The 25,896-nt window shown below is 40.8% G+C and overlaps 1 protein-coding gene across 2 annotated transcripts in view; it reads left to right on the forward strand.

Moving 5' to 3' along the window:
* The window catches only part of Vps15 (vacuolar protein sorting 15), a 148,469-nt gene that overhangs the window by 72,782 nt on the left and 49,791 nt on the right, over positions 1–25,896 (forward strand). For both annotated transcript variants that reach the window (XM_071673214.1, XM_071673213.1), the window contains exons 16-21: positions 8,388–8,507; positions 11,064–11,237; positions 13,326–13,478; positions 21,628–21,719; positions 22,996–23,106; positions 23,747–23,844. In XM_071673214.1, the coding sequence (XP_071529315.1) occupies positions 8,388–8,507; positions 11,064–11,237; positions 13,326–13,478; positions 21,628–21,719; positions 22,996–23,106; positions 23,747–23,844 (748 nt within the window). The remainder of the gene's footprint in view (positions 1–8,387; positions 8,508–11,063; positions 11,238–13,325; positions 13,479–21,627; positions 21,720–22,995; positions 23,107–23,746; positions 23,845–25,896) is intronic.

A 25,896-nucleotide genomic window follows, 5' to 3' on the forward strand; every position in this document is an offset into this window, starting at 1 on the left:
GTGTTTTAGATATCTGGGAGTGGATCTGGCAGCGGATGGAACCATGGAAGCGGAAGTGGATCATAGGGTGGGGGAGGGGGCGAAAATTCTGGGAGCCTTGAAGAATGTGTGGAAGTCGAGAACATTATCTCGGAAAGCAAAAATGGGTATGTTTGAAGGAATAGTGGTTCCAACAATGTTGTATGGTTGCGAGGCGTGGGCTATGGATAGAGTTGTGCGCAGGAGGATGGATGTGCTGGAAATGAGATGTTTGAGGACAATGTGTGGTGTGAGGTGGTTTGATCGAGTGAGTAACGTAAGGGTAAGAGAGATGTGTGGAAATAAAAAGAGCGTGGTTGAGAGAGCAGAAGAGGGTGTTTTGAAGTGGTTTGGGCACATGGAGAGAATGAGTGAGGAAAGATTGACCAAGAGGATATATGTGTCGGAGGTGGAGGGAACGAGGAGAAGAGGGAGACCAAATTGGAGGTGGAAAGATGGAGTGAAAAAGATTTTGTGTGATCGGGGCCTGAACATGCAGGAGGGTGAAAGGAGGGCAAGGAATAGAGTGAATTGGAGCGATGTGGTATACCGGGGTTGACGTGCTGTCAGTGGATTGAATCAAGGCATGTGAAGCGTCTGGGGTAAACCATGGAAAGCTGTGTAGGTATGTATATTTGCGTGTGTGGACGTATGTATATACATGTGTATGGGGGGGGGTTGGGCCATTTCTTTCGTCTGTTTCCTTGCGCTACCTCGCAAACGCGGGAGACAGCGACAAAGTATAATAAAAAAAAAATATATATATATATATATATATATATATATATATATATATATATATATATATATATATATATATATATATATATATATATATATATATATATATATACACATATATATATATATATATATATATATATATATATATATATATATATATATATATATATATATGATAGAGTTGATAGAGATGCTCTGTGGAAGGCACCAAGAATATATGGTGTGGGAGGCAAGCTGCTAGAAGCAGTGAAAAGTTTCCATCGAGGATGCAAGGCATGTGCACGTGCAGGAAGAGAGGAAAGTGATTGGCCCCCAGCGAATGCAGGTCTGCGGCAGGGGTGCGTGATGTCTCCATGGTTGCTCAATTTGTCCATGGATGGGGCCGCTAGGGAGGCGAATGCAAGAGCTTTGGAAAGAGGGGCAAGCACGAAGTCTGTTGGGGATGAGAGAGCCTGGGAAGCGAGTCAGCCGCTGTTCGCCGACGACACAGCGCCGGCGGCTGATTCATGTTAGAAACTGCAGAAGCCGGTGACTGAGCCTGGCAAAGTGTGTGAAAGAAGAAAGCCAAGAGTAAATGTGAATAAGAGCAAGGTCACTAGGTACAGCAGGGCTGAGGGTCAAGTCAATTGGGAGGCAAGCCTGAATGGAGAAAAACTGGAGGAAGCAAAGTGCTCTAGACGTCTGGGAGCGGATCCGGCAGCAGACGGAACCACGGAAGCAGAAGTGGATCACAGGGCGAGGGAGGGGGCAAAAATCCCGAGAGCCCCAAAGAATGTGTGGAAGTTGAGAACACCATCTCGGAAAGCAAAAATGGGTATATTTGAAGGAACAGCGGTTCTAACAACGTTGCATGGCTGCGAGGCGCGGGCCATGGATAGAGCCGCGCGCAGGAGGACGGATGCGCTGGAAATGAGATGCTTGTGGACAACACGTGGTGCGAGGTGGTTCGATCGAGCAAGCAACGCAAGGGTAAGAGAGATGTGTGGAAATAAAAAGAGCGTGGTTGAGAGAGCAGAAGAGGGTGCCTTGAAATGGCCTGGGCACATGGAGAGAATGAGTGAGGAAAGATTGACCAAGAGGATATATGTGTCGGAGGTGGAGGGAACGAGGAGAAGAGGGAGACCAAATTGGAGGTGGAAAGATGGAGTGAAAAAGATTTTGTGTGATCGGGGCCTGAACATGCAGGAGGGTGAAAGGAGGGCAAGGAATAGAGTGAATTGGAGCGATGTGGTATACCGGGGTTGACGTGCTGTCAGTGGATTGAATCAAGGCATGTGAAGCGTCTGGGGTAAACCATGGAAAGCTGTGTAGGTATGTATATTTTCGTGTGTGGACGTATGTATATACATGTGTGTGGGGGGGGTTGGGCCATTTCTTTCGTCTGTTTCCTTGCGCTACCTCGCAAACGCGGGAGACAGCGACAAAGTATAAAAAAAAAAAAAAAAAATATATATATATATATATATATATATATATATATATATATATATATATATATCCCTGGGGATAGGGGAGAAAGAATACTTCCCACGTATTCCCTGCGTGTCGTAGAAGGCGACTAAAGGGGAAGGGAGCGGGGGGCTGGAAATCCTCCCCTCTCAATTTTTTTTTTAATTTTCCAAAAGAAGGAACAGAGAAGGGGGCCAGGTGAGGATATTCCCTCAATGGCCCAGTTCTCTGTTCTTAATGCTACCTCGCTAACGCGGGAAATGGCGAATAGTTTGAAAAAAAAAAAAAAATATATATATATATATATATATATATATATATATATATATATATTTTTTTTTTTTTTTTTTTTTTTTTTTTTTTTTTTTTTTTATACTTTGTCGCTGTCTCCCGCGTTTGCGAGGTAGCGCAAGGAAACAGACGAAAGAAATGGCTCAACCCCCCCCCCATACACATGTACATACACACGTCCACACACGCACATATACATACCTACACAGCTTTCCATGGTTTACCCCAGACGCTTCACATGCCTTGCTTCAATCCACTGACAGCACGTCAACCCCTGTATACCACATGACTCCAATTCACTCTATTTCTTGCCCTCCTTTCACCATCCTGCATGTTCAGGCCCCGATCACACAAAATCTTTTTCACTCCATCTTTCCACCTCCAATTTGGTCTCCCTCTTCTCCTCGTTCCCTCCACCTCCGACACATATATCCTCTTGGTCAATCTCTCCTCACTCATTCTCTCCATGTGCCCAAACCATTTCAAAACACCCTCTTCTGCTCTCTCAACCACGCTCTTTTTATTTCCACACATCTCTCTTACCCTTACGTTACTTACTCGATCAAACCACCTCACACCACACATTGTCCTCAAACATCTCATTTCCAGCACATCCATCCTCCTGCGCACATCTCTATCCATAGCCCACGCCTCGCAACCATACAACATTGTTGGAACCACTATTCCCTCAAACATACCCATTTTTGCTTTCCGAGATAATGTTCTCGACTTCCAAACATTTTTCAAGGCTCCCAAAATTTTCGCCCCCTCCCCCACCATATGATCCACTTCCGCTTCCATGGTTCCATCCTCTGACAGATCCACTCCCAGATATCTAAAACACTTCACTTCCTCCAGTTTTTCTCCATTCAAACTCACCTCCCAATTGACTTGACCCTCAACCCTACTGTACCTAATAACCTTGCTCTTATTCACATTTACTCTCAACTTTCTTCTTCCACACACTTTACCAAACTCAGTCACCAGCTTCTGCAGTTTCTCACATGAATCAGCCACCAGCGCTGTATCATCAGCGAACAACAACTGACTCACTTCCCAAGCTCTCTCATCCCCAACAGACTTCATACTTGCCCCTCTTTCCAGGACTCTTGCATTTACCTCCCTTACAACCCCATCCATAAACAAATTAAACAACCATGGAGACATCACACACCCCTGCCGCAAACCTACATTCACTGAGAACCAATCACTTTCCTCTCTTCCTACCCGTACACATGCCTTACATCCTCGATAAAAACTTTTCACTGCTTCTAACAACTTGCCTCCCACACCATATATTCTTAATACCTTCCACAGAGCATCTCTATCAACTCTATCATATGCCTTCTCCAGATCCATAAATGCTACATACAAATCCATTTGCTTTTCTAAGTATTTCTCACATACATTCTTCAAAGCAAACACCTGATCCACACATCCTCTACCACTTCTGAAACCGCACTGTTCTTCCCCAATCTGATGCTCTGTACATGCCTTCACCCTCTCAATCAGTACCCTCCCATATAATTTACCAGGAATACTCAACAAACTTATACCTCTGTAATTTGAGCACTCACTCTTATCCCCTTTGCCTTTGTACAATGGCACTATGCACGCATTCCGCCAATCCTCAGGCACCTCACCATGAGTCATACATACATTAAATAACCTTACCAACCAGTCAACAATACAGTCACCCCCTTTTTTAATAAATTCCACTGCAATACCATCCAAACCTGCTGCCTTGCCGGCTTTCATCTTCCGCAAAGCTTTTACTACCTCTTCTCTGTTTACCAAATCATTTTCCCTAACCCTCTCACTTTGCACACCACCTCGACCAAAACACCCTATATCTGCCACTCTGTCATCAGACACATTCAACAAACCTTCAAAATACTCATTCCATCTCCTTCTCACATCACCGCTACTTGTTATCACCTCCCCATTTACGCCCTTCACTGAAGTTCCCATTTGCTCCCTTGTCTTACGCACCCTATTTACCTCCTTCCAGAACATCTTTTTATATATATATATATATATATATATATATGTGTGTGTGTGTGGAAATCCTCCCCTTTTGTTTTTTTTTTACTTTTCCAAAAGAAGGAGCAGAGAAGGGGGCCAGGTGAGGATATTCCCTCAGAGGCCCAGTCCTCTGTTCTTAATGCTATCTTGCTAATGCGGGAAATGGCGAATAGTTTGAAAGAAAGAAAAGAAATATATATATATATATATATATATATATATATATATATATATATATATATATATATATATATATATATACAGCAACAAAGCAAAATAAATAAATAAATATATATATATATATATAGGGGACGGGAGCGGGGGGCCGGAAATCCTCCCCTCCTTGTATTAACTTTCTAAAATGGGAAACAGAAGAAGGAGTCACGCGGGGAGTGATCATCCTCCTCGAAGGCTCAGAGTGGGGTGCCTAAATGTGTGTGGATGTAACCAAGATGTGAAAAAAGGAGAGATAGGTAGTATGTTTGAGGAAAGGAACCTGGATGTTTTGGCTCTGAGTGAAACGAAGCTCAAGGGTAAAGGGGAAGAGTGGTTTGGAAATGTCTGGGGAGTGAAGTCAGGGGTTAGTGAGAGGACAAGAGCAAGGGAAGGAGTAGCAATACTCCTTAAACAGGAGTTGTGGGAGTATGTGATAGAATGTAAGAAAGTAAATTCTCGATTAATATGGGTAAAATTGAAAGTTGATGGAGAGAGGTGGGTGATTATTGGTGCATATGCACCTGGGCATGAGAAGAAAGATCATGAGAGGCAAGTGTTTTGGGAGCAGCTGAATGAGTGTGTTAGCGGTTTTGATGCACGAGACCGGGTTATAGTGATGGGTGATTTGAATGCAAAGGTGAGTAATGTGGCAGTTGAGGGAATAATTGGTATGCATGGGGTGTTCAGTGTTGTAAATGGAAATGGTGAAGAGCTTGTAGATTTATGTGCTGAAAAAGGACTGATGATTGGGAATACCTGGTTTAAAAAGCGAGATATACATAAGTATACTTATGTAAGTAGGAGAGATGGCCAGAGAGCGTTATTGGATTACGTGTTAATTGACAGGCGTGCGAAAGAGAGACTTTTGGATGTTAATGTGCTGAGAGGTGCAACTGGAGGGATGTCTGATCATTATCTTGTGGAGGCTAAGGTGAAGATTAGTATGGGTTTTCAGAAAAGAGGAGTGAATGTTGGGGTGAAGAAGGTGGTGAGAGTAAGTGAGCTTGGGAAGGAGACCTGTGTGGGGAAGTACCAGGAGAGACTGTGTACAAAATGGAAAAAGGTGAGAACAATGGAAGTAAGGGGAGTGGGGGAGGAATGGGATGTATTTAGGGAATCAGTGATGGATTGCGCAAAAGATGCTTGTGGCATGAGAAGAGTGGGAGGTGGGCTGTTTAGAAAGGGTAGTGAGTGGTGGGATGAAGAAGTAAGAGTATTAGTGAAAGAGAAGAGAGAGGCATTTGGACGATTTTTGCAGGGAAAAAATGCAATTGAGTGGGAGAAGTATAAAAGAAAGAGACAGGAGGTCAAGAGAAAGGTGCAAGAGGTGAAAAAAAGGGCAAATGAGAGTTGGGGTGAGAGACTATCAGTAAATTTTAGGGAGAATAAAAAGATGTTCTGGAAGGAGGTAAATAGGGTGCGTAAGACAAGGGAGCAAATGGGAACTTCAGTGAAGGGCGCAAATGGGGAGGTGATAACAAGTAGTGGTGATGTGAGAAGGAGATGGAATGAGTATTTTGAAGGTTTGTTGAATGTGTCTGATGACAGAGTGGCAGATATAGGGTGTTTTGGTCGAGGTGGTGTGCAAAGTGAGAGGGTTAGGGAAAATGATTTGGTAAACAGAGAAGAGGTAGTAAAAGCTTTGCGGAAGATGAAAGCCGGCAAGGCAGCGGGTTTGGATGGTATTGCAGTGGAATTTATTAAAAAAGGGGGTGACTGTATTGTTGACTGGTTGGTAAGGTTATTTAATGTATGTATGACTCATGGTGAGGTGCCTGAGGATTGGCGGAATGCGTGCATAGTGCCATTGTACAAAGGCAAAGGGGATAAGAGTGAGTGCTCAAATTACAGAGGTATAAGTTTGTTGAGTATTCCTGGTAAATTATATGGGAGGGTATTGATTGAGAGGGTGAAGGCATGTACAGAGCATCAGATTGGGGAAGAGCAGTGCGGTTTCAGAAGTGGTAGAGGATGTGTGGATCAGGTGTTTGCTTTGAAGAATGTATGTGAGAAATACTTAGAAAAGCAAATGGATTTGTATGTAGCATTTATGGATCTGGAGAAGGCATATGATAGAGTTGATAGAGATGCTCTGTGGAAGGTATTAAGAATATATGGTGTGGGAGGCAAGTTGTTAGAAGCAGTGAAAAGTTTTTATCGAGGATGTAAGGCATGTGTACGTGTAGGAAGAGAGGGAAGTGATTGGTTCTCAGTGAATGTAGGTTTGCGGCAGGGGTGTGTGATGTCTCCATGGTTGTTTAATTTGTTTATGGATGGGGTTGTTAGGGAGGTAAATGCAAGAGTCCTGGAAAGAGGGGCAAGTATGAAGTCTGTTGGGGATGAGAGAGCTTGGGAAGTGAGTTAGTTGTTGTTCGCTGATGATACAGCGCTGGTGGCTGATTCATGTGAGAAACTGCAGAAGCTGGTGACTGAGTTTGGTAAAGTGTGTGGAAGAAGAAAGTTAAGAGTAAATGTGAATAAGAGCAAGGTTATTAGGTACAGTAGGGTTGAGGGTCAAGTCAATTGGGAGGTGAGTTTGAATGGAGAAAAACTGGAGGAAGTGAAGTGTTTTAGATATCTGGGAGTGGATCTGTCAGCGGATGGAACCATGGAAGCGGAAGTGGATCATAGGGTGGGGGAGGGGGCGAAAATTTTGGGAGCCTTGAAAAATGTGTGGAAGTCGAGAACACTATCTCGGAAAGCAAAAATGGGTATGTTTGAGGGAATAGTGGTTCCAACAATGTTGTATGGTTGCGAGGCGTGGGCTATGGATAGAGATGTGCGCAGGAGGATGGATGTGCTGGAAATGAGATGTTTGAGGACAATGTGTGGTGTGAGGTGGTTTGATCGAGTAAGTAACGTAAGGGTAAGAGAGATGTGTGGAAATAAAAAGAGCGTGGTTGAGAGAGCAGAAGAGGGTGTTTTGAAATGGTTTGGGCACATGGAGAGAATGAGTGAGGAGAGATTGACCAAGAGGATATATGTGTCGGAGGTGGAGGGAACGAGGAGAAGAGGGAGACCAAATTGGAGGTGGAAAGATGGAGTGAAAAAGATTTTGTGTGATCGGGGCCTGAACATGCAGGAGGGTGAAAGGAGGGCAAGAAATAGAGTGAATTGGAGTCATGTGGTATACAGGGGTTGACGTGCTGTCAGTGGATTGAAGCAAGGCATGTGAAGCGTCTGGGGTAAACCATGGAAAGCTGTGTAGGTATGTATATTTGCGTGTGTGGTCGTGTGTATGTGCATGTGTATGGGGGGGGGGGTTGGGCCATTTCTTTCGTCTGTTTCCTTGCGCTACCTCGCAAACGCGGGAGACAGCGAGAAAGTATAAAAAAAAAAAAAAAAAAAAAAAAATATATATATATATTTCTGTTTTGAAGATTAGTTACTAATCAATGTATTTTCATAAGTATTTGCATTATTTTTATATACAATAATGTTGGAGTTCTTGGATGTTACTATGTCAGTGAGGCCTTATTACCTTATGAATTAGGAGCACTTCATGAGTCAGATGACAAAGAGAAAACATAAGAAGAGAAGCCCTTGCAGATGACATATTATATTACTGCATTGGTGTTAGTGACCCATTTTATGAATCATTTAGTTATATTGTGATTATTCAAGATTGTTCTAATTCTTTGTAGGCAGTTGTGGGATTGGTGAGTGTAGTTGCCAGACTGCTGCCCTTGGTGGATGTGCAAACAGCTGTTGTGGCCAGAGTACAGCCATTTCTAGTTAAGCCCCTTCTCCAGCTACATCGAGAAGTGAGTAAAAAAAGATAAATACTAAGAAGAATAAGTTGATAATGTACTCCACACATAAGTCAGTATATGCTGTTTTTTCTCTGTGTAAGGGTTAGCATCGCTGACCATGAATCATTCATGGAAATGTCAGAGTTCAAATTCTGAGTGTGATATTTTGCTCAAAGTTAGCCCGACTGATCACTTTTCTCTTGGGGCTGGTTGATAAATAGATACCTGGCATAGACATGACAGCTAGAGACTGAGTGTGAGTGGATGTGGCCTTTTTTCATGTTTCCTGGCACTACCTCACTGATGCAGGGGGTGGCGATGCTGTTTCTTGTGGGGCAGGGTGGCGCCAGTGATGGATGAAGGCAAGCAAGTATGAATATGTACATGTGTATATATGTATATGTATGTGTATGTGTATGTATGTATTGGAAATGAAATGTTTGAAGACAATGTGTGGTATGAGGTGGTTTGAGCAAGTAAGTAATGACAGGGTTAGAGATGTGTGGAAATCAAAAGATTGTAGTTGAGAGAGCAGAAGAAGGTGTATTGAAATGGTTTGTACATATGGAGAGAATGAGTGAGGAAAGGTTGTCAAAGAGGATGTGTGTCAGAAGTGGAGGGAACAAGGAAAAGCAGGAGGCCAAATTAGAGGTGGAAGGATGGAGTGAATAAGATTTTGAGCAATCAGGGCCTGAACATACAAGAGGGTGAGAGGCGTGCAAGGAATAGAGTGAACTGGAACAATGTGGTATACCAGAGTCGACGTACTGTCATTGGACTGAACCAAGGCATGTGAAATATCTGGGGTAATCCATGGAAAGGTCTGTGGGGCCTGGATGTGGATAGGGAGCTGTGGTTTCGATGCATTACACATGACAGCCAGAGACTGAGTGTGAATGAATGTTGAATGTGGTCTTTTTTGTGTGTTTTTGTGGCACTACTTTGTTGAAGCAGGGGGTAGCCATGCTGTTTCGTATGGGGTGGGGTAGCACTGGGAATGGATGAAGGCATTCAAGTATGAATACGTACATGTGTATGTATGTATATGTCTGTGTATGCATATGTATATGTGTACATGTTGATATGTATATTTTTTCATACATACTTGCCATTTCCTGCATTAGTGAGGTAGTATTAAGAACAGAGGACTGAGCCTTAGAGAGAAAATCCTTACTTGGCCCCCTACTTCTTTTCCTCTTTTGGAAAAGTAAAAACTGGAGGGGAGGATTTTCAGTCTCCCTCAGGAGATCAAGAGTAAAGTGTTGGTGTTTAAAGAGAGAGTAGAGTTGTGGGTGAAGAAATGGAAGTATTTAGTAGTGGGATGATGAATTCAAGTTACTAGTGAAAGAGAAGAGAGAGATGAATGAATGTTCCATGCATGGAAGGAGTGTGTGTGATTGGGAGATGTGCAAGAGAAAGAAGCAGGAGGTCAAGAGGAAGGTATTGGTGCTTAAAAAGAGAGTAAAAGAGAGTTGGGGTAAGAGAGTATCTGCAGACTTTATGAAGAAAAAATGTTTTGGAAGATGAATGTGAGAGAAACAAGAGAAGAATAGGAGCATTGGTGATTCAGTGTAAGAAGGACTGAGGAGTCCTCCTGACAGGGTAGTCCTCCCAACCCTGACCGAAGCAGCTGAAACATGGACATGGGATGAGACACAGAAGTCAAGAATCCAAGCTATGGAAATGAATTGCTTGAGAGGAGCATGTGGTATGACTAGATGGAATGAAAAAAGTAATGAAGGGTTGCATGAGAGATTTGATATGGCAGGTAATACAAAGGGAATGAATTGTGGAGTGGTAGAGTGGGAGAAATGTAATGCTTTGAGGAGGTTTAAGCATGTGGAAAGAATGCAAGATGAGGAGTTTACAAGGAGAGTATATAAGAGTAAGATTAAAGGGGCTGGTGTGAGGGGAAGACCACTTGTGACATAGGGAAGTAGAATAGAAGAGTACTGGAAGGAGAGAAATTGTGGAAGAATGCATATAATGGTGTATGTGTGGAAGCATGTGAGGATAGGAATAAGTAGAGCCTCTTCTGCCATGGCCATCCCCATAATAGGAGTGCCAAGAGGGATTGGCTATCAGAGATATGGATATGTAGATAGACAGATGTGAAATAGACAAGAATTTCCTTTTATACCTAATAATATTTTTTTCCCTACTGTGTAATAAGTTGTTTGCCTTTCTTTTGTATCCAATGTTCCTTCCACAAGGTCAAAGATTTGATGTGATTTGTAATGGTCCCATATCATTGCTAAAGACAACATTTGATTTGTGACACATCTTGAAGAAAATTTCTCATCTATATCTAGTAGTCTTTCTGTAATGAAATAATTTGATTCTTGCTCCTTGTATATGTTGTGATTTTTCAGTTAGGCATATCTGTAAAGCATTGTTGTGTGAATTAAATTCTTTTGGACAGACTGATTTTTCTCATGTATGGAAAGTAAATGTAGTATCTTAATGTCATGTTCATTAGACAGTTTCTGGTCATAATGTTAAACATAAAACATACTCTTAAGATATTTTGGATAACTTTTGCAGAACATAATTGTTGTTGCATTGCAGGTTTGTATATTGTCATGCTTGCGGCCACCTATCTCACGGGAGGTGTATGATGCATTAGTTAAAAGTGCGGATGTTGGCCAGATCCTTTCACTCCTGCATGAGGCTCAGCAGCACAATGTACCTCTGGCACAGCTCCCTTCTAGTCTCTCTCACCTTGATCATCCAACTAGGAATGTAAGTTCCTGTACTTCGATCATTCTTAGATTATTATGAATGAAAGTTTCATAACTTCTTTTTCACTGGTAAGTAAAGAAAAGTATCTTTGCAGACCATGTACACTTTCACTTGCTTCTTATCCTAATGGCAGCATACGGGAAGGGGATTGCGGTTGGTTAAACTCATCCAGAATATGTTGTGTGAGGTTTATATGCCGTGATGTAATGATCATGATGTTATTGATTTAGTAGTCACTACTTATTAACTATCATCTATCTCTCTGTATCTCTGATGCCCATTCCCTCTGGTAACACCCTTAAGGGGGTAGCCTCTGCAAAAGAGTCTCCATAACTGGTGAACTCCTCTACTACTTCTTACCCTACAGTGCCTCACCTTTAACAGGCCCATGGGAGAGGACACCTCTAGTGCAGTTTCCAGAGGCTCCTACCAAGTGTTTTTACTGACTACTTCTACCTAATGTGTATACCTATCCACTTAATGTTCCCACCTAATGTTCCAACCTCCTGCTTCTGCCTAATGCTACTCATTAACTACTATATTATTTCTTTTCATACTTTATTGCTGTTTCCCATGTTATCGAAGTAGTACCAGCAGCAGACAGAAAGGCTATATTCACTCACATCTGTTCTATAGCTGTCATGTATAATGCACTGAAACCATAACTCTCTGTCCACAACCAGACCCCACAGACTTTCCCATGGTTTGTCCCAGCTACTTCACATGCCCTGGTTCAGTCCATTGACAGTATGTCAATCTCTGTACATCACATCATTACAATTCACTCTATCCTGTGCAAGTTTCACCCTTCTGCATGTGCAGCTCCGTATTGCTCAAAATCTTCTTTATCCCATCCTTCCATCTCCAATTTGATTTACCCCTTTTCCTTCACTTCCCTTCTGACACACATAAATCCTCTTTGTTAAGCTCTCCTCACTCATTCTCTTCGTATATCCAAACCATTTCAGCACAGCCTCTTCATTTCTCTCAACCATGTTCATTTTATTACCACACCTCTCTCTTACCCTTTCATTACTAACTTGATCAAACCACCTCACAATACATGTTGTCTTCAAACATTTCGTTTCCAATACATCCACCCTTGTCAGCACATGCTTTTTTTATATCCCATGCCTTGCATCCTTATATTATTGTTGGGGCTGCTGTGCCTTCAAACATACCCATTTTTGCCTTCCCAGACAACAACCTCTCTTTCTGCACATTCTGTAGTGCTCCCATAATCTTCGCCCCCTCACCAACCCTATGATTCACTTTCACATCCATGGTTCTGTTTGCCATCATGCTCACTATGTATGTATTATGTTTTTTCCCCTTTTGAAACTGACATAGGCCAAAGGTTATAGAATGAGTTGCTAAGTAGAATTTTTATGTTTAGGTTATGGTTTCTAAAATGTTTTTTGTGTTCTCAAAGTAAGAGGGCTGTGACAGACAGAAATTGTTAGCATGTGAGGGTGAAAGATAAATAGATAGGTAGATAGATAGGTAAATAGATAGGTAGGTGGTTAGTTAGATGGAGGGAGAGATAAAGAAAAGATGGATAGATAGACAGAATCCTCAGTCACAATCACAATGTGCTTATCTCCTACACATCTTCAGACCACATTGCTTTGTAATGCCTTTTACTTTTCCAATTTCTATTTTTACATCCCCTAATCCTTTCTAATTTTACTTGCCTTTCCGTGCTTCCCCATCTGATGTCCTTGTATAAAGTTGTTGAAATGATCATCATGAATGGTTTTAATGCAGACAAGTGGTAACATCTTTCCTAATCATTTGATGGCCATATTGGCATGTGGAACTCTGTGAATGAGTGGAGTCCTGTTGAAAGTGTGGAAGTAGTCATCTGTTAATCTATTTGATGAAGACTTTTTAGGGTTTATGCCTGTAAATGACTGGGAAAAGATTTTAGAAAGATTTTCATAGTTTAAATTTCTAGTTATAACTGTGCTTGCTATAGTCACATAGAAAATGCTCTTAACATCCAGTGTAGTAACTTCTTTACATGCACAGAGTTGTAAGATCATTTTTGCTTCAGTCACTGAATAATTGATGTTATTCTTATAACAGCTCTTGCGACGTTTAGTGGGTGGTGGTTTGACTGAAGAAAATGTAGAGCAGTTATTGTTGATGAGGGACCATCTCACCAGGCTTCAGCGGCAGAAGAAGGCAACAGAGGCTACTCGTAATAGTTCACAGCATCAGCAACAAACCTTGGGCTTAGTAAGTATTTACTGATACTGTTTTGCATTGAAATTCATATTTTTGAGGGGTTTTTGTTTGCCATTATTGACTTCAGGTTGGGGGCAGGGGGTTGGCACAGATTACTTTAGTATGCTCTCCACTCCATCAATAAGTGTTGCTAGTTATTAGCTTATTCATTCAGCCATTGATTCATATATATGCATAGATACATCATTGTTTATGACATAATGATTTATGTTCAAAAGTCAGTCATTTGATTTTGCAAATATTTTTATTTCATATCTATTTATTATACTTTGTCACTGTCTCCCATGTTAGCGAGGTAGCACAAGGAAACAGACGAAAGGATGGCCCAACCCACCCACATACACATGTATATACATACATGTCCACACATGCACATATACATACCTATACATTTCAACGAATACATATATAGACATACACAGACATATACGCTTATACACATGTACATAGTTCATACTTGCTGCCTTTATTCATTCCTGTCGCCAACCTGCCACACATGAAATGACAACCCCTCGCCCCGCATGCACGCGAGATAGCACTAGGAAAAGACAACAAAGGCCACATTCGTTCACACTCGTCTCTAGCTGTCATGTATAATGCACCGAAACCACAGCTCCCTTTCCACATCCAGGCCCCACAAAACTTTCCATGGTTTACCCCTGACGCTTCACATGCCCTGGTTCAGTCCATTGACAGCTCGTCCACCCCAGTATACCACATCTTTCCAATTCACTCTATTCCTTGCACGCCTTTCACCCTCCTGCATGTTCAAAATCTTTTTCACTCCATCCCTCCACCTCCAATTTGGTCTCCCACTTCTCGTTCCCTCCACCTCTGACACATATATCCTCTTTGTCAATCTTTCTTCACTCATTCTCTCCATGTGACCAAACCATTTTAAAACACCCTCTTCTGCTCTCTGAACCACACTCTTTTTATTACCACACATCTCTCTTATCCTTTCATTACTTACTCGATCAAACCACCTCACACCACATATTGACCTCAAACATCTCATTTCCAACACATCCACCCTTCTCCGCACAACTCTATCTATAGCCCACATCTCGCAACCATGTAACATTGTTGGAACCATTATTCCTTCAAACATACCCATTTTTGCTTTCCAAGATAATGTTCTTGCCTTCCACACATTTTTCAACGCTCCCAGAACTTTCGCCCCCCTCCCCCACCCTGTGACTCACTTCCGCTTCCATGGATGCATCCGCTGCCAAGTCCATTCCCAGCTATCTAAAACACTTCACCTCCTCCAGTTTTTTCTCCATTCAAGCTTACCTCCCGATATTTTTGTGTAACAAAATATTTGGTATCCCAGTGTTGTACAGTTCAGTTCCCCTTTTCTAATCATTTCTGTCATGAACCTGCTATACGTCTCTACATCATTTGCCATGTACTGCTTCTCCTTGTACATCTATCCCAGGTCTTAAGCATCCACTGCTAGCTTGGTTAGTCAGAAAGTAGTTGATTTTAAGTGAGAGGGTTATCAGTGTGCCATGCATATGTGGGCATTTTGAACTTATACATTGAATACATTACAGTTATCATGCATAGTTTAGACAATATAAGATCAACTAAACTGATGTGCAGCATAGAGAGATGGATTCCACAGTACATCATAATCTTCATTGGTGCATGCTAAATGATATGATACCAATTTCTGGGAGGGGGTTGTTATTTCATGTGTGGCGGATTGGTGATGGAAATGAATAACGGCAGACAGTATGAATTATGTACATGTGTATATATGTATATGTCTTTGTGTATATATATATGTATACGTTGAGATGTATAGGTATGTATATTTGCGTGTGTGGACGTGTATGTATATACATGTGTATGTGGGTGGGTTGGGCCATTCTTTCGTCTGTTTCCTTGCGCTACCTCACTAACGCGGGAGACAGCGACAAAGCAAAATAAATAAAAAATAAATAACCAATTTCTGAAACTTTCTAGGAATATTTTTTGAAGTTAGGAAGTGTAGGTTTGAGAAATATGAGCAAACTGTTAAGGATGTAACCAAGAACCCCAGGGATGTCAGATTTGTCTCTGGGGAGAGATAAAGGCTATTCTTTGACCTAATAGACTACCTGTATCCTGTGGAGGATTTTCTTGCTGATCTTGGGATGCTTAATGGTCTTGAGGATATGGAATCTCTCATGAAATTGTAAAGATTCTGTTTTTTGGCATTTTTAATGTACCTTTGCAAATTAGAATGCTAAGTCTGTCTTAGACTTTCCTCAGAGTGGCTGTGGAGCTAAAGGAAGGTCATATCCCTGGTTTTTGAGGCTGAATTATATTTAATCTGGCCTTGTCAAGTTGTATGTAATTTGGAGATGTGTCTCTAATGCTATTTCTAATGCTAATTCTAATGCTATTTGGGAGTTAGTCACATGAGTATTTTTGATGTAAGGAAGTAGTGATGGGTGGAGTTGTAAATCTTAACCACCCCTGTCAGGGGAAGCTCCAGGGCAATACTAAACTGATTGTACAAGAATACCTGGTAGAGTTGTTAAGCAAAATGGTCATATAATATATCCTTTTCCAATCCAGGAAAAAGGATCAAGCAGGAAAAAAATTATCTTAAAGTATTTTTGTAAATGCCCATGCTACGATTCAGAAATTCAAAATAACCACATTACTAAGCATCTGCCAGTCTGAACAGTTCAATTATGAGACAGTCATCCTGTATTTAAAGGATGCCTGTTGGCACATTCCAATACTTCCTAGAATAAGGAGTTTTTAGCATGCAAGACTGGGACACATACCTGAAAGTCCTGGATAATTGAATTTTCATTGATAGATTTTTTCAAACATTTCTGCAGGCAGTAGTTTGGAGGATGCATAACAAATTACCTATCACATAGCATTTGACATTCTACTTAAAGACAGTTTACTCTGTCCAGAGATCCTTTCAGTCCTTCTTAAAAGATGCTTATAACTCAAAGTTACAGAAACCTTATATTTACTTAATTTTTCCTAACTTATTGCATGATAAATCCATAGCTAGTAACATGATTGCATATCGTCAGAGTGCCTTTCAAGAACCCCCTTGTGTGAATTTTAGGATAACTTTGTCATGTCCCTTTTGGGATAAACTTGTCCTTTTTTTTTTTATATGTATGTGATTTGTTACCTCTCCTTTTCAACCTAAGTTTGAATATTATAAAATCTTTAACTTTTTGTAGTATGTAGGGTGATGAAATAGGCAGTGCCACCCCATATTGCCTCCAGCTTCCCCTGAGGGCCCAACATCTCAAACAGCATAATACCCCCACATCTTCCCCCCAAAACTGAGCAAACTGAAAATTTTGAAAGTCTCTACAAAATACAATATTAAGACAATGAGCAACATCATTTAATGATCTTGACAAGATACAGTATTTCAGTTAAACAGAATCATCCAACCAACTCAGTTGCCTCTGTACCTTGCCAGGGTGAGGTGGAAGGATGTCTACTGGGGGAATATTGGGAGGGTGAGGGGGACACTGAGGTGATACCTTCCTGCTGAGTCTTGAGTTGTGGGCAGCCTGCGGATGGCTGGCCAGAGAGCTGGAACACCCCACAGGTGCCTCCTGTTCCTGTAGGACAGCCAACCACTGCCATCCAGCCTGACAACATACTGGCAGCCTGGATGTGCCTCAACCACCAACCATCACATCTGTTCTGTCCCATCTCTTGGAATTCTGCCTCTGGATCATGAGTCATTGTCCATCCACCAGAGGTGTAAGGCTGGTCACTTTTTCTGATAATCCACCGACCCACCTCATCCTGATGCATCATCACTAGGAGCTCCCTCTGCCACAAGGTCCTTCTCTAATGAGTTCCATGGGCACACCATCTTGCAACTGCTTGCCTATGGTCAGTTGAGCTGGAGACTTGTCATGCTGTACAAGGGCATGTTGTGATATTGTTGTAGCACCTGCAGCACTGTGTCACTGTGCAGGCTGCCCCCATGCTAGTTTTGATATGGAGGATCCTCTTCACCACCATGACGGCAGTCTTTGCATGCCCAATAGATTGGGAGAAATGGGTAAAAGACTGCTCCATTACTGCCCATGTTTTGGAGAGGGCTGCTATGTCTTTACTGTCAAGGTTGTTGCCCCCATCCATAGATATGTTATCTGGGGCTCCCCAGCAACTCCTAAGCTTGGGGATCAACTGCCTCGAGTTGGTACCTCCAACCGACCTGTTAACCTGTCAGCATTGGTCGTGTACATCCTGCTGTCCAGCTGGAACAGTTCTTCTCAGTCGAGGGGGCCCATCATGCTGGAACTAGCTATGCTGAGTTAAGTCCAGAGAAACTGCACCATGCAGGGTAATGAAATATGGATACCTGTATGAGTGAATGTCTACTGCATGACTTCCCTGTGCACATTTGTGTTCATGACTGCCCTCAGCATGCTGCCATGTGTTGCCTCTAGCTTCCCCAAAGTCTAACATCTCATATGGCATAATGCTCCTACACAGACTAATAGCTTTACTAGCTTTTTAGTTTCTTATAATAACCCCTCCTTATAGCCTTAGGATCAGGAAGGAGCACCAATGAATTACAACTATGTCCAGGCACAAGAACCTTATTCTAGGATGAGCTTTTATGGGTTTAGATAAACCCAAACCAGAAAAAAATTAAACCCTTCTTGGAAATCATCAAGAGAACATCATACCTTATGCTCAGTGAAATCTCCTTCCTATTATTTGGATATAAGTAGATGTTACTGAGGAAATCATTTATTTTGCAAAAGTTGATTGCCAATTCTCGACCTAATTTGTTGTGGGTAGAGTCGAGATATCAAGGTTTTGGTGATGGAAAACATTTTCTCTCTAAGGTAATGTCTTTGAGGAATTTTTCCTGTTTTCTTGTCCTGCCCTAGCCTTTCCCTTCTTTTTTTGAAAACTTTTTCTTGTATCCTTTTATGGCTGCTATGGGTTGTTGCTGTGGCCTGTGGTTAAGCAAGGTATGATCAAGTGGGGGTAATCATGTGTGGTGCCACTTAGTTGTGATTGCTGATTAGCTGAGGTGTTCTGGACCATTTGAACACTTAGCTTTGGCAATTCATGAATCAAATTAGTGAAACTGAGTTATCCTCACTTAGAGTTCTGAAGTGAGAAAGACCTCAATATTCCTCAAGGAATATCTTGTATGCTCACAGACAAGGATTTGGAGAGAAAAGGCTTTTCATGAAAAAAATTCAAAACCTACATTTTTCTGCACTTGGCAGCTGCCATTATTGAGTTTTCTAATTCTTTTTTTATTTTCCTCTTCTTTAGTTATTACACAGTTACAATGTTGATTGCATTGTACATAAGTTTTTGGTTAAATGTTAATTTGATTTTACTTTGTTTTAAGCTTATACTAGTATAAAGGTAATCTGTCAGATGAAAGATAATATAATAAGCATTGAAATTAAAAGGACTTTTTGATGTTTCAAAAGTAATACAGTAGAATGTAAAAAGAATGATGTATAAAAGAAAGAGACAGGAGGTCAAGAGAAAGGTGCAAGAGGTGAAAAAGAGGGCAAATGAGAGTTGGGGTGAGAGAGTATCATTAAATTTTAGGGAGAATATAAAGATGTTCTGGAAGGAGGTAAATAAAGTGCGTAAGACAAGGGAGCAAATGGGAACTTCAGTGAAGGGCGCAAATGGGGAGGTGATAACAAGTAGTGGTGATGTGAGAGGGAGATGGAGTGAGTATTTTGAAGGTTTGTTGAATGTGTTTGATGATAGAGTGGCAGATATAGGGTGTTTTGGTCGAGGTGGTGTGCAAAGTGAGAGGGTTAGGGAAAATGATTTGGTAAACAGAGAAGAGGTAGTAAAAGCTTTGCGGAAGATGAAAGCCGGCAAGGCAGCAGGTTTGGATGGTATTGCAGTGGAATTTACTAAATAAGGGGGTGACTGTATTATTGACTGGTTGGTAAGGTTATTTAATGTATGTATGACTCATGGTGAGGTGCCTGAGGATTGGCGGAATGCGTGCATAGTGCCATTGTACAAAGGGAAAGGGGATAAGAGTGAGTGCTCAAATTACAGAGGTATAAGTTTGTTGAGTATTCCTGGTAAACTATATGGGAGGGTATTGATTGAGAGGGTGAAGGCATGTACAGAGCATCAGATTGGGGAAGAGCAGTGTGGTTTCAGAAGTGGTAGAGGATGTGTGGATCAGGTGTTTGCTTTGAAGAATGTGTGTGAGAAATACTTAGAAAAGCAAATGGATTTGTATGTAGCATTTATGGATCTGGAGAAGGCATATGATAGAGTTGATAGAGATGCTCTGTGGAAGGTATTAAGAATATATGGTGTGGGAGGCAAGTTGTTAGAAGCAGTGAAAAGTTTTTATCGAGGATGTAAGGCATGTGTACGTGTAGGAAGAGAGGAAAGTGATTGGTTCTCAGTGAATGTAGGTTTGCGGCAGGGGTGTGTGATGTCTCCATGGTTGTTTAATTTGTTTATGGATGGGGTTGTTAGGGAGGTAAATGCAAGAGTTTTGGAAAGAGGGGCAAGTATGAAGTCTGTTGGGGATGAGAGAGCTTGGGAAGTGAGTCAGTTGTTGTTCGCTGATGATACAGCACTGGTGGCTGATTCATGTGAGAAACTGCAGAAGCTGGTGACTGAGTTTGGTAAAGTGTGTGAAAGAAGAAAGTTAAGAGTAAATGTGAATAAGAGCAAGGTTATTAGGTACAGTAGGGTTGAGGGTCAAGTCAATTGGGAGGTAAGTTTGAATGGAGAAAAACTGGAGTAAGTAAAGTGTTTTAGATATCTGGGAGTGGATCTGGCAGCAGATGGAACCATGGAAGCGGAAGTGGATCATAGGGTGGGGGAGGAGGCGAAAATCCTGGGAGCCTCGAAGAATGTGTGGAAGTCGAGAACATTATCTCGGAAAGCAAAAATGGGTATGTTTGAAGGAATAGTGGTTCCAACAATGTTGTATGGTTGCGAGGCGTGGGCTATGGATAGAGTTGTGCGCAGGAGGATGGATGTGCTGGAAATGAGATGTTTGAGGACAGTGTGTGGTGTGAGGTGGTTTGATCGAGTGAGTAACGTAAGGGTAAGAGAGATGTGTGGAAATAAAAAGAGCGTGGTTGAGAGAGCAGAAGAGGGTGTTTTGAAATGGTTTGGGCACATGGAGAGAATGAGTGAGGAAAGATTGACCAAGAGGATATATGTGTCGGAGGTGGAGGGAACGAGGAGAAGTGGGAGACCAAATTGGAGGTGAAAAGATGGAGTGAAAAAGATTTTGTGTGATCGGGGCCTGAACATGCAGGAGGGTGAAAGGAGGGCAAGGAATAGAGTGAATTGGATCGATGTGGTATACCGGGGTTGACGTGCTGTCAGTGGATTGAATCAGGGCATGTGAAGCGTCTGGGGTAAACCATGGAAAGCTGTGTAGGTATGTATATTTGCGTGTGTGGACGTATGTATATACATGTGTATGGGGGTGGGTTGGGCCATTTCTTTCGTCTCTTTCCTTGCGCTACCTCGCAAACGCGGGAGACAGCGACAAAGCAAAAAAAAAAAAAAAAGAATGATTACCCTTGAAATGATATGTAACTTAGGCTTCAGGTGCTGTTTGTTTATATGTAAACAAATACTATGTAGTTTAATAAAAATCTACTGAAAGTATTTTAGTGTGATCAACCAAACTACATCCTTTTTTAAACTCATAAAGTCTGTTTTGTAGACTAAGGTAGAGTCACAATACCAACACTATAAAACTTACTCATAATGCACTGATGTACCATTGCACCCTTATCTAATTTCTGCAAGATTTCCACTTTTTGAGTCATAGTAAGAGCAATATGCTCCCTCCTCAAAATTCTGCACCCAGCATTATCAAGCTTGTGCTTTTTGGATGCCATTGTATGGGTAGAAATTATGAAAATAGAGTTTTACTGTCATGCATTTACACAGCAAGAACAGAGTTTGGGGTACAGCAGTGCACAATGAACAGAGCAGCCAGCTCTAAAAACTCATGCTTCAAGTTGGCAGTAATCTTTAATGTACCGGAACCCAGGTTTTGAGAGTTACAAACTTTAGAAACCTAGATTTTCAATATTATGCTTGTGCAGATGGTTGGAGAAACATATTGTCAGTACATATAGAATAATCATGTAAATTGTTTCAGATAAACATTGAAGACTTAAAGAAAGCAGTGCCGACTTATCATTGTGATCTGATGCCAGAGGATGGGTCTATTGACATATCATCTCTTAGTCTGTAAGTTACTGTACATTTGTGTATTGTTTTATGCATGAATATAAGGTACAATTGTGTCCTGCTCTATACATCTCTTTTATGATTAGTGTTAATAGTAATAGTAAGTGATAGGCAGCAAAGGACAAGGGGAGTATGTTACCAGTACTACCTACCTGGGTATCGCGAGGGTTAGTGATGGCTGCGTAGTAAGCCAGCACTTAAGTGGTTGTCAAGTTGCCCTCCTCTGACCCAGGTAGCTGTCTTTTCTCTCTGCCTCACCCGCACATGGACTACTGGCATTCTGTCCACAAGTATACAATCTCTCCTTGTCATACATAAAACTTGACAATACTTAACTCACACAGCTCATTCTTTGTAACTAGTTTTTCATGTGATGAGTGTTATGCACTAGCCCTGCCTTTTGGCAGAATGGGAGGAGCAGTAAATAGAAGAAGTATGGTAGGTAGGAAAATTTAAGCAGTCATTAGGAATGTAGTCATTAGGAACATTAGATAGAAGCCTCTGCAAACACTGCACTAGGGTTACCTTCACTAATGGCGTATTAAGGATGAGGCACTAAAGGCTAAGGAGTGGCACAAGTTCGCTAACTATGGAGACTCTGTTGCCAAGGCCACCCCCTTGAAGGAGTTACAGGTGGGAACAAGCATCAGAGATATAGATAGGTAATTGAATGAAAATTTGAATATTTTTGAAAAAAGTATGTAAATGCATTTTTTTTCTAAGATAAATATAGTATGGATATATTATACACTGACTTTTGTAAAGAATTTTTGAAGGGTCAGTGATGAGGAGAGTTAGGCACTTCATTTCATCCATTGCAGTGATTCAGCACTGAAGTATGTTAAGGTTTGATAACATGCTAAAAAAGTTCCTCTGACATTTACACATCTTTCATAGGGGTTTGCTTTGGCATAAAATGGTAAATTCAGAGTTCTTGTGCAAAGGATTTCTGTGAATCATGATTTTCAGATAAGGGTAGACAATACTTCATAGAGAAATGGAAAAAAAATTGGAGAATATTCTAGGATCTGAGAATGTAAATCAGACAATTTGGTATTGAGCCAGTCTTTTGAAGGTGGGAGATCCCATTTATGGTGGAAATATGTAGATAGTATCTGACCATTTAACAGGTAATGGGGAGGCCAGTATACACCCACCTTTGGTATGCTGTAACCTGGCGGTAGTAAAATATTCTTTTGAATTTTGGTTAACACTTCATTTGCTGGTACAGTAATCATTTCAATTCAGATGATATATCTCTGATGTTCCTTTTCAGCTCACAAAAGGGAATGGTGCAGTCACCAAGCATGACCATGAATGAAGAATGGCAAGCAATGTTCGGAACAGCAGAGGATCGTGTATCACCAAACAGAGCAGTAGATAACAGGTAGAATTAGCTTTAAGTCTTTATACTTTGGTTCATAATCATCACTTCATTTATTTATCCCTGAGTCTTTTAGTGAGGTAAGAAAGCATGTGCTTAGATTTCGTCTCCAGGCCTAATTCGGGAAAGTAGATTAAGAACCATATTGTAGTGGCTTCATCATTACCACAGACGAGTGAATGCTAGTGCAGGTAAGCCTCTACTGTCAATTTATTGTATGTCCAAGATATGGTATATGACATGACGGCTCATTTTCTTTTTTGCTTTTCTTGCCAATGATAAATGTTGAGGCATTCTGGTCTGGTTGACATTTTGGCAAGTGAACTTGAGAAATGTGTTACCTAAGCAGGTGTACAAACTGAAAAAAAACAAGGGAATTAGATCATTTTAAGAGAAAGTTGAAATAAAGGAAGGAAAAAAGGATATTTTTTGAAGGATCATCTAGAGTTTGAGAATAATAGGTAAGCTGCTAATTGGTTTGACTTTGTGCAGATAGTATGATAAAAGAACAAATGTAGGTAAAAGGATAATCCCATTTTAACTAGATAGTATCTCAAAAGACTTTTAAATCCAATATCTAAGCTAATTCAGTCATCAAAGAGCAGATTGATTGCATACCGTTCAAAAAAGTTTTTAATTACAGATCTGTTTCACCAACGGAGCCTGACTCAGCTGCTCCCACAACTTCAGCTCCCAGCACGAAATTGCCTTCAGGAGAAGGGGAAAATAAAGGGATTATTAGTAAGTGCTACAAAGTATATGTACAAAGAGGGAGTTCTACTCTCCTTGTTGTCATGTGCCTCTTGAAGTATCTATTTACAGATTGCGTTATTACTCTCATTACATAGCCTATTCCATTAATCCAGCACTCTTTTGCTATAGAAGTAGTTTTGTACAAATTTTCTGTTGTCTTTCTTGCTTATTTTTTTGCTCCAAACTCATTGATTTTTCTTTCCTAATTCCAAAAACTGTCAGTTCGCATCATTGCCAGGTACTCTCAACATTGCTGGTTTTATTCCACAACTTAGAATTCTAAGCATATTCTCACATGTTTTCAGTGTAGGTAGATATTTAGCTATTAGCTTTAGCTGTAGCTGTCTTTTATATCAGGTACCATCTTTGTTTCCCTTTGTTAGACTTTTTCTGTTGAGTTTAATTCTTCGTTTGTGAGTACTTATTTGTACAGTAGTAAGATTTACACTTAATGGACTTCACCTCTTGAACTTTTGATAGTTATATGACTTTGAATGGAGAAAAATTGAAGGAAGTGAAGTGTTTTAGATATCTGGCAGTGGACTTAGCAGCGAATGGAACCATGGAAGCGGAAGTGAGTCATAGGGTGGGAGAGGGGGTGAAGGTTTTGGGAGCGATGAAGAATGTGTGGAAAGAGAAAATGTTATCTTGGAGAACAAAAATGGATATGTTTGAAGGAATAGTAGATCCAAAAACATTATATGGTTGCGAGGCATGGGTTGTACGGAGGAGGGTGGATGTGTTTGAAGTGGAATGTTTGAGGAAAGTATGAGGTGTGAGGTGGTTTGATTGAGTAAGCAATGAAAGGGTGAGAGAGATGTGTGGAAATTAAAAAGAGTGTGGTTGAGAGAGCAGAAGAGGGTGTGTTGAAATGGTTTGGTTATATGGAGAGAATGAGTAAGGAAAGATTGACAAAGAGGATATGTGTGTCAGAGGTGGAGGGAACAAGAAGTGGGAGAGCATCAAACATCTTATTTCCAGCTCATCCTCCCTTCTCCGCACAACTCTATCTGTAGCCCACACCTCGCAACCATATAACATTGTTGGAACCACTATTCCTTCAAACATACCCATTTTTGCTTTCCACGATAATGTTCTTGACTTCCACACATTTTACAATGCTCCCAGGACTTTCGCCCCCTCCCCCACCCTATAATTTACTTCCACTTCCATGGCTCCATCTGCTGCCTAATCCACTCCCAGGGTAAATATGTTCTTTATTTCTTGCTGTAGTTGTCTGTGGCTGCTCCTTCATTGTATTTTCTATTTACTGTTTATTGGTGCCATTGTGTAACTAATTTAAAAACTTAAAGGTTGTAAGTCTTTCCTTATACTTCTATGTTCTGTGGTGAACATATTCATAGCATTTAACTCAGTTCCCTTATTTTGGTAACATCTTTGTTGCCCTTCAATGGACCCTTCCCTGTTAAATCTTTCTCTTTCTCTAAGTTTGGTGAATAAATTGAAATGCTTACACTCAGTTATTTGATATTTCCTTACCCACATACTTAAATGCAGTTCATGTATTTATCAATAGACAATTAACTTCAACTTTTTCCTTACACTGTGTTCTGTTGAGTGTTTGGTTACTACATTAGCCTTCCAAGTCTCTTTCACACAATTAAATGTAACTTGTTTTCTGTTAGACTGTAGTCAATTTGAGGTCTTTTTTTACTGTTTTCTATCTTCAGTACTTTTACTTTGTTGAATTTCAGAAAATACATTTATTGAACCAACTCTGGAGCTTGTATGAGTCTCTTTTTAAGTTGATGCAATCTTGGTCATTCCTTTCTTCTTTCATGATTTTAGCATCATGCACAAATGAATGCTGGTATGAATCCAGAGTAATCATGTTTGCTTTCTGATTATCTTTTTTCATCATTTCATATATTACATTCATCTGAGATACTGGTTTGTTGATCTTTGCAACTTCCTAATATCTTTTCATAGAAATAGGCATAACATTTGTTCTCCACTACTTCCCTGGCACTAAACCATCCTTCAGTGATTTTTTTAACATTTCTTGCGGTTTGTCAAATA

This window comes from Panulirus ornatus, chromosome 18, assembly GCF_036320965.1.
Source record: "Panulirus ornatus isolate Po-2019 chromosome 18, ASM3632096v1, whole genome shotgun sequence".
In the NCBI taxonomy this organism is placed as follows: domain Eukaryota; kingdom Metazoa; phylum Arthropoda; class Malacostraca; order Decapoda; family Palinuridae; genus Panulirus; species Panulirus ornatus.